The 17,181-nt window shown below is 35.2% G+C and overlaps 1 protein-coding gene across 2 annotated transcripts in view; it reads right to left on the minus strand.

Annotated features, from left to right (window-relative positions):
* NARS2 (asparaginyl-tRNA synthetase 2, mitochondrial) overlaps positions 1-17,181 on the minus strand; it is a 176,862-nt gene that overhangs the window by 110,015 nt on the left and 49,666 nt on the right. For both annotated transcript variants that reach the window (XM_081064086.1, XM_081064087.1), the window contains exon 6: positions 3,932-4,026. In XM_081064086.1, coding sequence (XP_080920212.1) covers positions 3,932-4,026 — 95 coding nt within the window. The remainder of the gene's footprint in view (positions 1-3,931; positions 4,027-17,181) is intronic.

A 17,181-nucleotide genomic window follows, 5' to 3' on the forward strand; every position in this document is an offset into this window, starting at 1 on the left:
TCACCAATGGGAAAAATTGTTTAGGGTATGAAAAACGTCTGCACTATCTTCACAACTTTTCTGGATTTAAAAAAGTCTTCACAACTTTTCTGGATTTAAAAATTATTCAAAAATAGAAAGTTTATTTAAAAACAACAAAATTAAACTTCAAAACGGAACTATAAACCCACCAAATCAATATATATATCTTTTGAGAAAATGTTAACCTTCTAAATTTAACTATCATTTAATCAATTTTGAAAGTCTGTTAAAAAAAAAAGTCCGTTAAATAAAATTACAGAAAAACAAAGCTAAGGGAAAAAAGACTAACAATTCCTTATTGGAGATTAAATCATGCCTTAATCTGAAATATGATGTACTGCATATTAACAGTCCTAGAACTATGCATATTAAACTAGGAACATTTGACTGACATTATTAGAAATACTTCATAACACATTAAAAATACAAAACCTCATATTCTGCCAATTTAATCTTCTGTCAGTTTCTCTGTACACTGTGTTCTGTGGTTCACTGCAATTTACTGGGAAAGAAGGGACATAGTTAATCCATTAAGGGTACTATAATAGAGAAACAAAAGTTTGGTAAATTTACACCTTTCACATATTACGACACTGCTGAAGGGAAGATACCTTGCCTCTAATTTTATAGATAAAACAATGAATATTGAAAGGCTGTTAAGAAAGGTTATCCAAAACTTGGTTTCAAAAGATAGACAGCCTGTCCCTTCAATGTAATATGGAGACACAGACCCTCTCAGAAGTCATTTAATTACTTAGGTGAATGTACTTTGCTCCATTATTCTATTTACTATTGAATTAAACATCCCAGATTAAGTAAAGGTATATGTTAACTTGTAGATTTTGTCCAGTAAGGTTGTAAATCATTTCTGTCAGGTAGAAGACAAAATTCCAAAGGTTAGTGTTTATTGGTCTGTAGGATATTAACTAGTTTGTAACTAACCTAGCAATCTTATTCTAAAATTCCTTTATTAAATTGCCTATGAATATACAGCTCCTCAAACGCTCTTTGAAGTAGCTGTACTATTTTACTTGGCCTCATTAATTAATGAATTGAGTAAAATATTTGATACATGTTCACTTTATATTTGAGTAAGTCATGTTTTATTTTTTAAAATTACACTTTGACAGGCATAAGAACTGATCAATTAATGGTCAGTTAATCTATGACAAAGGAGCAAGGATATACAATGGGGTAAAGACAGTCTCTTCAAAGAGTGATGTTGAGAAAAGTGGACACATGAAAAAAATATGAAACCGAAACGCTTTCTTATACCATATGCAAAAATAAACTCAAAAATGATTCAAGACTTAAATATAAGACCTGAAATCACAAAACCTGTAAAAGAAAACATAGGCAGTAAACTCTCTGACATTGTTCTTTTTTGATATATTTCCTCGGGCAAGGGCAACAAAAGAAAAAATAAACAAATGGGAGTACACCAAACTAAAAAATTTTTGCACAACGAAGTAAACTATCAACAAAACAAAAAGACAACCTACTAAAGAGGAAAAGATATTTGCAAATGATATATCTGGCAAGAGGTTAATATCTAAAATATACTGGGGATGCTAAAAAAATGTATGTAAGTGGACACTTCGGTCAACGTTGCTCAAGCAGTAGTTCGCCGTAATCAGAAATGTCTGGATGCTGATGGTAACCACTTTGAGCACCTCTTGTAATTGTAACTACAAGATGACTTGTATTCATCTTTTGTTATCAGTATATATTGAGTATTACAATTTTAATAGTTTTTTCCTTTTTTAAAATGTGTATACATTTTTCTGGCACCCTCTGGATAAGGAACTCATACAACTTAATACCAAAAAACAAAACAAAACACCGCAAACAATCCAATTAAAAAATGGACAGAGGACCTGAACGGACATTTTTCCAAAGAGGACACACAGATAGCCAACAGATATATGAAAAGATACTCAATATCACTAGTCATCAGTGCATTGCAAATCAAAACCACAATGAGATATCATTTCACACCTGTCAGAATGGCTATCATCAATAAATCAACAAATAACAAGTACTGGTGAGGATGTGGAGAAAAGGGAACCTTTGTACACTGTTGGTGGGATTATAAACTAGTGCAGCCACTACGGAAAACAGTATGGAGATTACTCAAAAATTAAAAATAGAACTGCCATATGATGCAGCAATTCCACTTTTAAATATTTATCCAAAAAAAAACAACACTAATTTGAAAAGATATTTGCATCCCTATAGTCACTGCACGGTTACTAGTAATAGCCAAAATATAGAAGTAACCTAAGTGCCTTTTGCTAGATGAATGGATAAAGAAGAGGTGGTGTATGTGTACACACACACACACACACACACACACACACACACACACACAGAGGAATATTATTCAGCAATTAAAAAAAATGAAATCTTGCCGCATGTGACATAATGGATGGACCTAGAGGGTACTATGCTAGGTGAAATAAGTCAGAGAAAGGCAAATACCGTATTGTTTCACTTTTACGTGGAATCTAAAAAATCGAAACAAATGAATGAACAAAACAAAACAGAAACAGGCTCATAGATATAAAGAACAAACTGATGGCTGACAAAAGGGAGAGGGATGGAAGGATGGGAATACAATTATCAAAATTAAACAATAAAATTACACTTTGACAGGCATAACAAACTTTCCATGACATGTCTGCCATGGCCTTTCCCACATAAAGCTCTTCAAATCCTACAATTTCACGGGGCTATTAGGATGCTATAATAGTTTTTCAGCACAGTATTCTGATAATATTGTCAAATTATGTGGTTATTAGAATTATCGAATAACTTTCTGCCTCAAAGGTAAATCAGAAAAGAATCTAAGTATACGTTATTTGCAAGACCATCCTTTTTTTGTCATCAATGATTATTTTTTATGTTTTCATTTTGAAATAAATTCAGATGTACAAAAAGTCACAAAAAATTTCCATATATCCATTATTCAGTTTCTTTAAAATAAACAATATGCTATATAGCCAATTATAAATGCCTACTCCACCATTTTTACCTGAACTCCACCACTGACTTTCCATACTGCCAGTAAAGTACATAAAAAAATAAACATGAACACTATTCTATTTCCCCTGAGTTTTCCCACCTGTGCATTTCAAAAATAATGGGAAACACATAAAGATTCCGTTTTTTCCATTGGAGCCATTACTTGAAGAGATTTTTAAGTCTCAGTCTCCATATAAGAAAACAAAGATATGTAAAGGAGGCTCAGTACTTGAGTCAGTATTAAGATATTACCCACAGAATTATAGAATATAAGATTTAGACAGGACTGTAAAGACCTTCCTGTCCAATTCCCTGTTTTAAAGAAAAGTCAAGCTGAAAGTAGTAGAGTGACTTTCCAAAGGTTGAGAATGGCTAAAATCAATACAATCTGACTTTTAAGACTTCCTAATTTGCCACATGTCTCCAATTATGGCCCTGTGGGTTAATTTTCTTTATGTAAACCAATTATTTAAAAGTATTTTTCTTCCATCTGTTTCAGGTACCTTTCTTTTGTTTAATGAACTGGGCCAATACCTGGTTCTTGTGTGAACTGTCTTTGTTTTCATAAATATGATTATGTTAAAATTTTGATTATATATTTAGATTTAAGCAAAAAAAAGATTAGTAAAATGAAAAAAAATCACAATTTCATATTTCCAGTGTTACATTTTTCACTATAAAAACAAAAGTCTAAACTAATGTGATTTTTTTTTGAAGAAACTTGAATATTGTCAATAAATGTACTTTTGGTGAATTCAAGTGAACTAACCATAAACACTAACTTCAATTTTTTGCTTTTAACGTTGGGAAAGGAAGCATTATTGCACTCACACCCACCCCATAATCACTAGTCCATTAAAGTGAAAGAGAAAAGAAAATTCTGTACCCTGACATCACTTCTAGGTGAAGTTGTCCTGAGACAGTTAAGAAAGCAGGAACATCGAAGAAATTCTCCTCAGGTAACTTCATTTTACTTGAAGGCTGAACATGAAAAACATAAACCACAAAAAAGCTATTACACGTTTTGCTCTGCTTTTTACATTCCATATGTGCCACAACTAAAAATCAAAATGCAATTAAACATATGTGAGGACAGGTCATTCTCAGGAAAATAAAGACAGCTCTCAGTAGCACCTAAAAGAGAAAATGCCTGATTGGAAAGTGCTTAAGTCAAGGAAGTTTGCTTCGTATCTTCAAAATACAACAACCAAAGGACAAAGCGCTTTAGTCACAAAATACACTGCTCCCTTAAAAGTGATTTCCATTGAGGGGAAAATCAAGGCAAGCGACCAAATTAAAATTTTTACACGTTGAATAATTATAGAATCTCTTAAAAATTTTGATCCATGATTAAGATTTAATTTTCTCAAGGGAATAGCCTCTAGTAGGTCAATACTATTAAACACATTATTTCATTTAATTCTCACCACCACTCAGAGGTAAGAAGAACAGGACCCTATCTTTAAGAGATATATGAGTAATTAGATTTAAAAATTTTTATGAATTGCAATATAGATAGGGTGATTATTTCATTTGAAATGGGTAGGAAACAAGCTAGCCAGCACTTATAACAGTAAGTTAAAAATTTATTTAAATAGTGTAATTAAGAAAGCTTTGGGATCAAGTTGTGACATTTACACCTATTTATTGAAAGGAGGCTAGCCTGTTTATCTGTTCTTGTATTTTAAATTGTGCATGTATTTGAAATGTTTTAATGTAATGGTGCAATTACTGTAAAAGCAACAAATCCAATTTTAAATATGCAATATAAGATATAACACTCCTTTTAAGAGACTTAGTATCAAGTACAGAATTATAAAAACACATGAAAAGAAGATACCTTATTTAATTCCATTAGTTGTTCAAAAATATTGCATATCATGTATAGGCATTTATGTGTATGAATGAGAAATCTACTGTAAAAATTACCAATTCAAATCATTCATTTATTTTGTAATTTCCTATTATTTTTCAAGTTTACTTTGATATTGATTCCAAATGTCTTATCATTGCTTTTTAAAAATCCATCTTAGAATTCCATTATCACTGAAAAGGCATTGTTTCCAAGGACATAAAGACTCAAGAATACAATATTTGACCTAGAGTGACGTCATAAATATGGTGATGTGAGGTGAGCCTCTTGAAATATCCCCTCGAATTTACAACAAATTGAACAACTATAGTTCCACAAAGGACTCCCAGTGCAGCAGACAGGCAAGACAAAGAGTCACACAACAGAAATAACCAAAAGGTGGGTAAGTTGCACGAGCGGCAGAGGAGGGAAGGGAGAAGTGCGGAGACACACAGGACGCAGACTTAGCTCAGTGTTCCGAGCTCGCTGCATCCCGGAACTACCGCAGCTGCGGGAGAAGGAAGGACTCGGACTGCTAGGGCTCCGCTTATGGCCCACAGGGCTGAGGGGACAGCATATAACATGGCTGAACTCAACGCTCACGGCGGAGACCTCGGAGAAAAGACTGAGGGAAGAAGGCTGAAAACGGTGGTTTAAGCCCTCACTGCCAAGCAGAGATCGGAAGCCTTAGGCACTGAGACTAGCCGACCCCTCCCTAACCTCCCAGAGCTCGCCCGGCCCCCACCTGCACGGTGACAGAAGCAGAACAGTAGCAGTGTCCGATCAAAAGAACATAATCTTTGCAGTTCTGACAACTGTGGTCTGCAGACATAGATTCGCAGCCCAACTAGTTCCGGCAAAGGGGAGGGAGCTGTGGAAGGAGGACAGGCTGTGGTGGTGGTTGCCGCCATTGCTCTGGGTCACCTTTCAAAACTCACTCCGCCCCTATCTAGGCAGATATCTGCAGGAGTAAACCGAACTGCTGAAACACAGGCTCTGAATCAGGTATAGGAAGAGCTTTGGAACTTCAAAAGCTCTCTGCATCCCCATGTGAACACGGTGCCCTATGACCCAGGTGAACTGTTAACAGAGGAGAAGCCCGACTTCCAGGGTATCCCCCCATTGTGTGAGAAGCTGGAATAGTACAGAGAAAACATAACACTACAGTGTGAGAGAGAAAAAAGGCTGCAGTCGGAGAGAAAATAAAACATTCTACCAACATGTACTGGAAAACAAAAGAAAGACCTCATCCTATTAAGCTGTTACAGAGCCCATTCCTGTAGATGTCTAGAAAGAGAAATAATAAATCATTAATTGGCATGAATAACCAAGGCAACAAAGAAAGAAAGTGAAAAATCTCCAGTAAATGAACATAAAGATATGGAAATATGTGACTTAAATGACAGAGAATTCAAGATTGCAGTTCTGAAAAAACTCAATGAGATGCAAGAAAACACAAACAGCCAGTTTAATGAACCAAGAAACACAATCAAAGAACAACATAAACATTTTACCAAAGAGATTGAAATTTTTAAAAAGAACCAAATGGAATTTCTGGAGATTAAGAACTCAATAGAAGAAATGAAGAATGAAATAGCCAGCTTAGATAGTAGAGTTGACCAGATGGAAGAAAGAATCAGTGACATCGAAGATAGAAACCTGGAAATGACACGGATGGAAGAAGAAAGAGACTTGAGACTTACAAGAAATGAAAGAACTCTAGAAGAATTTTCTGACTCCATCAGAAAGAGCAATATAAAAATAATGGGCATACCAGATGGAGAAGAAAAAGAGAAGGGAACAGAGAATATATTCAAACAAATAGTTGATGACTATTTCCCAAACTTGTGGAAAGAAATGAATCCTCGAATCCAAGAAGCAAATAGAACAGTTAATTACCTCAACCCCCAAAAGGCCTTCTCCAAGGCACATTGTATTGAAGCTGTCAAAAATCAACGACAAAGAAAGAATCTTCAAGGCAGCCAGGGAAAAGAAGACGGTAACTTACAAAGGAAAGCCCATTAGATTATCATCAGATTTCTCAGCAGAAGCTCTATAAGCCAGGAGGGAGTGGAACCAAATATTCAAACTATTGAAAGAGACAAATTATGAGCCAAGAATAATATATCCAGCAAAGACATCCTTTACATACTAAGGAGGAATAAAGACCTTTCCAGACATACAGAAGCTGAGGAAATTTTCTAACACGACCTGCACTACAAGGAATAGTAAAGGAGGCTATTCGACCACCATCAACAGGGACAATTTGTGGCAACCGAAACATAAAAAGGGGGAGCGTAAAGGCCTGAACCGGAATATGGGAATGGAGAAAGTAGGCATGCTGAAGAAAATGGAATACTCTAAATATCAAACTTTCTTTTACATAAACTTAAGGGTAACCACTCAAAAATCATCCAGAACTGAAATATATACTGTAATAAAAAAAAAACAACAGAGGAAAAAATCATAGAATACCACCACACAGAAATAACAGACAACAACAAAAAGGAAACGAAACAATGGAGACACAGTCTTTCCAGATAGAATGATAGGAAATCCTCACGTATCAATAATCACCCCAAATGTAAATGGACTGAACTCACCAATAAAAAGGCACAGAGTAGCAGATTGAATCAAAAAACTAAACCCAACCATATGCTGTCTCCAAGAGACACATCTCAGCTACAAAAACAAGCATAGACTCAAAGTGAAAGGGTGGAAATTGACACTTCAAGCAAATCGTATCCAGAGAAGATCACGTGTAGCCATACTGATATCAGATGAAACAGACTTCAGGGTGAAAACGGTAACAAGAGATAAAGATAGACATTTCATAATGGTAAAAGGGACTACACAAAGATAGACATTTCATAATGGTAAAAGGGACTACACAATAAGAAGACATAACAGTTATCAATATTTGTGCCCCAATCAGGGAGCACCAAAATATACCAGGCAATTACTAGCAGAACTAAAGGGAGAAATTGACCAAAACACAATTATATTAGGGGACCTGAATACATCATTGACAGTTATGGATAGATCATCCAAACAGAAAATAAATGAAATAGCAGCCCTAAATGACACATTAGATGAAATGGACATAATTGACATTTATAGAGCACTTCATCCTAAAACATCAGACTATACATTTTTTTCTAGTGTACATGGAACATTCTCAAGGATAGACCATATATTGGGACATAAAATCAGCCTCAGCAAATTTAAGAAGACTGAAATCATACCAAGCATATTCTCTGATCACAAGGCTTTGAAATTGGATATCAACTGCAAAAAGAAAGCAGGAAAACCCACAAATACATGGAGATTAAACAACACACTTTTAAAGAACCACAAGGTCAAATAAGAAATTAGAAGAGAGATCAAAAGATACATAGAAACAAATGAGAATGAAAATACATCCTACCAAATTTTAGGGTTACAGCGAAGGCAGTTTTAAGAGGGAAATTTATATCACTACAGTCCTATCTCAAGAAACGAGAAAAATTCCAGATAAATAACCTCATCTTACACCTTAAAGAACTAGAAAAAAAAAGAACAAATGAAACCCAAGGTCAGCAGAAGAAAGGAAATAATAAAAATCAGAGCAGAACTAAATGAAATAGTGAACAAAAAGACAATAGAAAAGATTAATGTGATAAAGAGCTATTTCTTTGAAAAGATTAACAAAATTGACAAACCCTTGGCTAGACTCACTAAGATAAAAAAAGACACTAATAAACAAAAACAGAAATGAAAATGGGGAAGTTATCATGTATGCCACAGAAATACAAAGGATCATCCAAGAATACTATGAAGGACTATATGCCACCAAATTCAATAACCTAGAAGAAATGGACAAGTTCTTAGAAACATTGCTATATGTTTCTAAGAACTTCCAAGGCTGAACCATGAAGAACTGGAAAATCTAAACAGACCGATCACCAGTAAAGATACTGAATCGGTCATCCAAAACCTTCCCAAAAGCAAAAGCCCGGGACCAGATGGCTTCACTAGTGAATTCTACTAAACCTTCAAAGAGGATCTAATACCAATCCTATGCAAACTCTTCCAAAAAATTGAACAAGAGACAGTACTCCCTAACTCATTTTATGAGGCCAAGATTACCCTGATACCAGAACCTGGTAAGGATAACACACACACACAAAAACTACAGACCAATATCTCTGATGAATACAGACGCAAAAATCCTAAACAGAATTCTAGCAAATCGAATGCAGCAATGCATTAAAAAGATTATTCATCACGACCACGTGTGGTTCATTCCAGGGGCACAAAAATGGTTCAACATACACAAATCCATCAATGTGATACATCACAAAACAAAATAAAGGACAAAAGTCATATGATTATATCAATTGATGCAGAAAAAGCATTTGATAAGATACAACATCCATATATGATTAATACACTTAATAAAATAGGTATAGAAGGAAAATACCTTAACATAATAAAGGTCACGTATGACAAAACCTCAGCTAATCTCATAATTAACGGTGAAAAACTGAAGCCCTTTGCTCTATGTTCACGAACACGAAAGGGCTGTCCCCTATCACCTCTGATTTTCAACATAGTGTTCGAAGTTCTTGCCAGAGCAATCAGGCAAGAGAAAGAAATAAAAGGCATTCAAATTGGGAATGAAGAAGCTAAATTGTGACTCTTTGCAGAGGACATGATGCTATACATAGAAAACCCTAAAGACTCCACCAAATAGCTATTAGAAACAATGAATACAGTAAAGTTGCTGGCTACAAAAGCAACGTACAAAAGTCCATTGAATTCCTATATACTAACAATGAAATCTCAGAAAAATAATAATAACAATTCCTTTTGCAATTGCAGCAAAAAGAATAAAATACCTAGGAATAAACTTAACCAAGGATGTGAAATATCTATATGCTGAAAACTATAAGACATTTTTAAAAGAAATTGAAGGAGACACAAAAAAGTGGAAAGACATTCCGTGCTCATGGATTGGAAGAATCAACTTAGTTAAAATGGCCATATTACCCAAAGCAATATACAGATTTAATGCAATCCCCATCAAAATCCCAATGGCATTTTTTAAAGAAATAGAACAAAAAATTACCAGATTTGTTTGGAACCATAAAAGAGCCCGAATAGCCAAAGCAATCTTAAGAAAAAAGAACAATGCTGGAGGTATCGCACTCCCTGACTTTAGCTTGTACTACAGGGCTACAATAATCAAAACAGCATGGTATTGTCAGCAAAACAGACACGTAGACCAATGGAATAGAACTGAGAACCCAGAAATAAAACCACATAAATATGGACAGTCAATTTTTGACAAAGAAGCAAAAAACATACAATGGAGAAAAGACAGCCTCTTCAATAAATGGTGCTGGAAGAACTGGAAAGGCACGTGCAAAAGAATGAAACTGGATTGCTATCTGTCACCATGTACCAAAATTAATTCAAAATGGATCAAAGACTTAAGCATAAGACCTGAAACAATAAACTGCATTGAAGAAAACATAGGTACTAAACTTATGGATCTTGGGTTCAAAGAGCATTTTATGAATTTGACTCCAAAGGCAAGGGAAGTAAAAGCTAAAATAAACGAATGGGACTGTATGAAACTTAAAAGCTTCTGCACAGCATATGAAACCATCGACAAAATAAAGAGGAAATCAATTGAACGGGAGGAGATTTTTGCAAACAGTGCCTCCGATTAGGGGCTAATATCCAAAATATACAAGGAACTCATACAACTCAATAACAAAAAAACAAACAACCCAATTGAAAAATGGGCAGAGGACCTGAAGAGACATTTCTCCAAAAAGGACATACAAATGGCAAATAGACATATGAAAAAATGTCCAACATCACTAATGATAGGAGAAATGCAAATAAAAACCACAATAAGATATCACCTCACCCCAGTCAGAATGGCTATCATCAACAAGACAAATAATAACAAGTGTTGGCGAGGCTGTGGAGAAAAAGGAACCCTCATACACTGTTGGTGGGAATGCAGACTGGTGCAGCCGCTATGGAAGGCAGTGTGGAGGTTCCTCAAAAAATTACGAATAGAATTACCATATGACCCAGCAATCCCTCTCCTGGGTATCGACCCAAAAAATCTGAAAACATTTATTCATAAAGACACGTGTGCTCCAATGTTCATTGCAGCTTTATTTATGGTGGCCAAGACATGGAAACAACCAAAACTTCCTTCCATAAATGAATGGATAAAGAAGTTGTGGTATATATACACAATGGAATACTATTCAGCGGCAAGTAAAGATAAAATAGGACCATTTGTGACAACTTGGATGGATCTTGAGATTATAACGCTAAGCAAAATAAGTCAGACTGAAAAAGCAGAGAACCATATGCTTTCACTAATGTGTGGTATATAAACCGAAAACAACAAAAGAACAAGACAAACAAATGAGAAACAAAAACTCATAGACACAGACAATAGTTTAGTGGTTACCAGAGGGTAAGAGGGATGGGGGGTGGGAGATGAGGGTAAAGGGGATCAAATATATGGTGATGGAAGGAGAACTGACTCTGGGTGGTGAACACACAATGTGATTTATAGATGTTGTAATACAGAATTGTACACCTGAAATCTGTGTAACTTTATTAAGAATTGTCACCTCAATAAAGTTTAATTAAAAGAAAATTTGACTTGACGTGAATTAGGATTTCAAAGTAAAAGACTTATGTACTGAGATATTTATTAAATAATTTACTAAATTATTATTAATTTACTAAATATTTACTAAATAATTATTTTTCAAATAAGGCCCCACACATTTATAAGAATGTTATACTTTCTCCTTTCTTTCACCTCTTTATTCTTTAATTTGTATTGGTGTTTTATCCCAAGTTCTTTTCAAAGTGATTTCTCTCATTTCCTGTACATATAAAAAAGTCTAGTCATTTTGACTAGATTTTAGTCTTTCATTTATCAGTGTTTGTACAAAATGGAATCTGATCTTCTTATAGCTCTTAAATCCAACTTATTTAAATAAGCACAAACATATCACTACTTCATTATGTCTTGCAATGGCATAGTAAACATTTACATACTGAAATTCACCCTATTTTTTATAAATTCTTTCTTTTCTCCTTTATATTACAATTAATATATTACATTAATTTTTGACAACTTCTGTATTAGTTATATTACCTATAAATTTTACTCCAGGATATTAAAGGACCTTATAAAATATTTGTTTTAAAAAGTACTTGCTGAGAGTCACGTCAGCAAAATTGGTGGGATAGGTAGTTCTGAAGGCCTGTCCCTCCGCAGAAAAACTGAAAATAATGAGTAAAAACTGTCAGATCAAAAGTGGGAACTGTGCAAAGCAGTCAAAAGTTTATAGCTACCAAACAAATGCTAAATTAAGAGGAAACTTTTAAATGGTAGATTTCAGGAGCAGCCAGATGGCTCCGTTGTTTAGAGCGTGAGGTCTGACCAACAGGGTGGCCAGTTCAATTCCCACATGGGATGGTGGGCTGAGCTCCCTGCAACTAAGATTGAAAACGGTGACTCAACTTGGAGCTGAACTATGCCCTCCACAACTAGACTGAAGGGCGACTTGGAGGTGATGGGCCCTGGAGAAACACACTGTTCCCCAATATAAAAATTAAAATAAGTAAATAAATAAAATAAAATAAAATGGTAAATTTCACCCAACAATAGCAACTGCACAGTCTTCTCAAGTACACATGGAACAGTTTCCAGGAAAGACCACATGCTAGGACATAACACAAGTCTCAATAAGTTAAAGAAGACTGAAATCATACAAATTATATTCTTTGACCATAATGGAATGAAACTAGAAATGTAAAATGGTACAGCTACTTGGAATAACTTAATTTTGGTGGTTCCTTAAAAAAATAAAGTATAACTATATAGCCTATCCATTCTACTCCTAGGTAAATACCTAAAAGAATTAAACCTAAGTACTCATGTAAATACTTGTACATTAATGTTCGTAAGAGCACTATTCACAATAGCCAATGGTGGAAACAACTCACATGCCCATCAATGGAATAATGGATAAACAAAATGTGACATTCCAAACAATCGGGATAATATTCAGTCATAAGGTGAAATGAAATACTTATATATGCTAAAACATATATTGCTCTTGAAAACATTATGCAAAATAACAAAAAGACACAATAGGCCACATATTGTATGATCTTATTTATATGAAATAACTAGAATAGATAAATCCACAGCAACGGATTAGTGAGAGCCAGGGTCTTGGGGGAAGGGAAAATGGGAAGTGATTACTTAATGGGCATGGGTTTTCCTTTGGGGTAATGAAAATGTTCTGGAACTTGATAGAGGTGGTAGTCATATAATATTATAAATGTACTAAATGCAAGTGATATGTACCCTTTATAAAATGGTTAATTTTGTTATGTGAATTTTACCTCAATTTTTTAAAAAAGCATACAAGTAATTATGGGATCTGACAGGGTTAAAAACTACTAATACAAGATTGCAAATTTAAGATTTGTAATCCTCAATGCTTCTGTTAGCAATGAAGAAAGAATAAAATACATAAATGAAGCATCCAACTTTGTGATTTTGCCAACGTTTAAGGATTTCTTTAAGAAGATCCCCAAACTGCAAAAGATAAATTACAAAATTGACAAATTTTACTACATCAAAATTAAGGATTTCTATTTAATAAAAGGAGATATAGGCAAATTTAGCAGAAGAATGACAGATTTAGAATAAAATATTTTCAATATCTAAAATTGACAAGTGATTAATAGACAGAATATGTAAAGACCTCCTGTCAAGGAACAGGAAAGAAAATAAACTGCTCCCCAATTGCGCAAGGAATAGGAAAAGTAGATTTACAGGAAAGAAAATTTAAATGTCTAAGATGTATAAAAAAATACTCAAATTCACTATGAATTAGAGAACTGTAAATTAAAACAAGGCATTTTAAGAATTCATTGCATATATGAAATTGACAAAGATTAGAAAGTTGTATAATATCAAGTATAGGTATAGATTAAGGGTGTGGTAGGCAGATGCTAAGATGTGCCCCAAGATTCTCTGGTTTACTCAATCAACCACTAAGCCAGGTCCTGATGTGAAGCAAGTTAGTAAATCTGGTTAGTTCCAAATCAGATGGCCCTAAGTTTCAGAGATTTTTCAAGGTATTCCTGACATGAGCCCTTTAAAAGAAAAGTTTTCCACAGCTCGTTGCAAAAGAGGAAGTAAGAGATTCGAAACAATGAGAAGTATTCGACATGCTGTGGCTGGCTTGAAGATGGAGAAGGACACCTGGAAAGGTGCTTAGAGAAATCTCCAGAAATTGAGAGCAACCTAGCCAGCAGGCAGCAACAAAACAGGAACTCAGTCCTACACCTGCAAAGAACTGAATTCTGCTGAGAGCAGGAATGAGCTTGTAAGAGAACCTCAAGCCCCAGATGAGAACGCTGACTTGCGGTTCTCAGGCTTGTGATACCCTGAGTAGAACCCAGCCACATCATCCTGGACTACTGATCAATAGAACTGTGAGCTAATAAAGTTCTAGTTGCTTTAAGTCACAAAGTTTGTGGCAATTTGTTACAAAGTGATACAAAACTAATTCATAGGGAAACAGAGCTCTCAGGAAATGCCACTATAGTTTGACTAGGTACTGCTATTCTGGAGAATTCAGTGAAATTAGAATGTATATACACTATGACCTAGGAATTCCACTCCTGGATACACGTTCTAGAGAAACTTCCATACAAGTCCATTAGGGAATATGTATAAGACTATTTATTGCTGTATTTTTTTCTGGATGTAACTTAGAGTTGGAAAGATGTCAGAATGAGTAAGTAAAATGTAGCAAATACCATCGAATATTTAGTAGCAATGAGAAGCAACAAATAGATGTACTTTCAGCAACATAGATAGAATTTCAAAACAGAGTTAAATGGAAGAAAGAAGGAAACAATAAGATACATAATACATTATCATTAATGTAAATTAAAAAACACAAAAGAGCACTCATGTTTTATGAGGCTACATAAATAATAAAAGAAACATCAAAGATATTACAGTGGGTACCTCTAAGAGGGCAAAGAATAAGGTACAGGAGTGGGGATTGGAATGAAGAGGAAAAAATAAAGCAATGGAGCTGGGTTGGACTGCATTTTGTTAGTGGGCATTACTGCTCCCCTCTAAACTGAGGACTACATTTCCTAGCATCCCTTTTCCTGCACAGTTCCAGGTTACAGTTGGCCATCTATTGTTGGAAAGGAATGTGTACAAGATTTGAGAGGAGAAAATGAAGTCGTCTCTCTCAGAAGGTTGTGGCAGTCTGACACAGTGACATACAGACACAAAGGTACCTCGTGGCCTCAAGTTTCTAGCTTGTCTTCCTTATTACTGACCAACAGTAGCTCAAAGGCAACTACCAAGTGCTAGACTGCAGTTATTAGAGAGTGGACTGTGTTAGACGAATTGCATCAATAGCTCCAATTTCCACAACTCTACATCAGCACCCCTTGGCATATCACACACTAACACTGAGCCTGGGCATGTGACTTGTTTTGGCCAATGATACAGTAACAAAACTACCAAGGATAGTGGCTTGAAAAGTGCTTGTGCATTTCCATTCTTCCTTGGACTTATGCGACCAAAGTGTATATTGGTAGCATGATGGAGGAATTTGAGAGACACATGGAGAAAAGATGGGTCATTTCACATGAGGCTGGCTATCCAAGACCAGCCAGGTCCCAACCAACCTGTCATCTGACTATGCCCAATCCAGATTAGCACCACCCAAATGAGTTGTAGACTCATGGGAAAGAATAAATGGTTTTGTTATACAGTGATATGATAAAAAAAAAAAAGGCCCCCTGCAAAGACCAATAATAACAATGGGCCGTGAATGAAAATTATGGTTAACTCAACTCTGTATTCCTGAGATTAAAAAATATACACATTCAGATACATGCACTTCTACAAAAACCACAGCCAATACGCACTAAGCACTTACTATGTGTTATGCAGTGTGCTAAGGAGTTTATAAGCAATCCAACGAGGTACGCACTAGTATCCCCACTTACTGAGGAGAAAACTAAAACACAGAAGTTAATAATTTAACATGCCTAATGTGACACAGAACATGAACAAGGAGGTCTAGCTCCAGAATCTCTATCCTCCACCACGTGATACTGCCACACAGTATTTTTAGGATTCACAAGAAAGTTAACAACAGTTGATTCTGGGGAAGGAAACTAGATCACTGGGGAACAAAGGTGGAAGGGAATCCTTCTATACTGTTAAACTGGTGTCTTTTGAACTATGAACTACATTACCTATTCAAAAAATAAATTTAAAATAACATTTTTTAAAAGCTGGATTCTGAGGAATTGTCAGCAAGTACTCAAAATAAACAGCACTTGTGTACTGGTTTTATTCCCTGTCTATTCTTTATCACATGCACACTAATGATTTTACCTTTTGTCCCGTAGTGCTGTGGATTCCTTTGATCAGTACCAACAGGAACATCAAAAAGCCAAGAACAAAGCATGGAACAAAGTCAAACACCAGGAAGAACATAGGTGGTTAGAAAGGTCTAACACTGCACTGCTTATAATGAAAACAGTTGGGGCAGGCAGGCCAAGAGAAGAGAAGGCCAAGCGATACTGAGTTCTTTGAATAGAGATCAAGTTCATACATCTTGGTATGCTAAGCACCTAGCCCAGGGCCAGAAACAAGCAACTGTCCTATAAATTCTTTTTGACCGAAAGAGTGATGTGAAATGTGAGCAGAGAGGGCCAGCGATCAGAGATCAGAGGAGACAAAGTCTGATGAACAACGATGGAAAGCACAAAAAGCATACGTAGTACATTTAGCCATAAAAACTTCCAGCAGAGTCATGGCTTTGCTGGTCTAAAAGATAACTTGAAGTGTACCTTCAGCGTTATGTTTGTTTTCAAACATAGGTACTGATAAGCAGGTAGTACAACAGAAAGAAATTATTTCTTATATTAACTTTTATAACTACACTGCTTATTATGAATTCTCCATTACTTAGTAGAGCTGTAAATAGGTGTTTACTGTTGTTTTTCTTTAATATCACCATCATCTTACCACCTACAAGAATTTTAAAAAATGCAAAAGGTAGAGAATGTATTTTGAATATGTGGTTGTAAATTTCAAGTAGCTTACAGGAAAATTTTCATTTTCTTCAGAGAAGTAAATTGTGTGACTACTATGATTCTATCTTTCCCCATCCATCCCAATCATAAACACATAA

Source organism: Rhinolophus hipposideros (genome assembly GCF_964194185.1).
Source record: "Rhinolophus hipposideros genome assembly, chromosome: 10".
In the NCBI taxonomy this organism is placed as follows: domain Eukaryota; kingdom Metazoa; phylum Chordata; class Mammalia; order Chiroptera; family Rhinolophidae; genus Rhinolophus; species Rhinolophus hipposideros.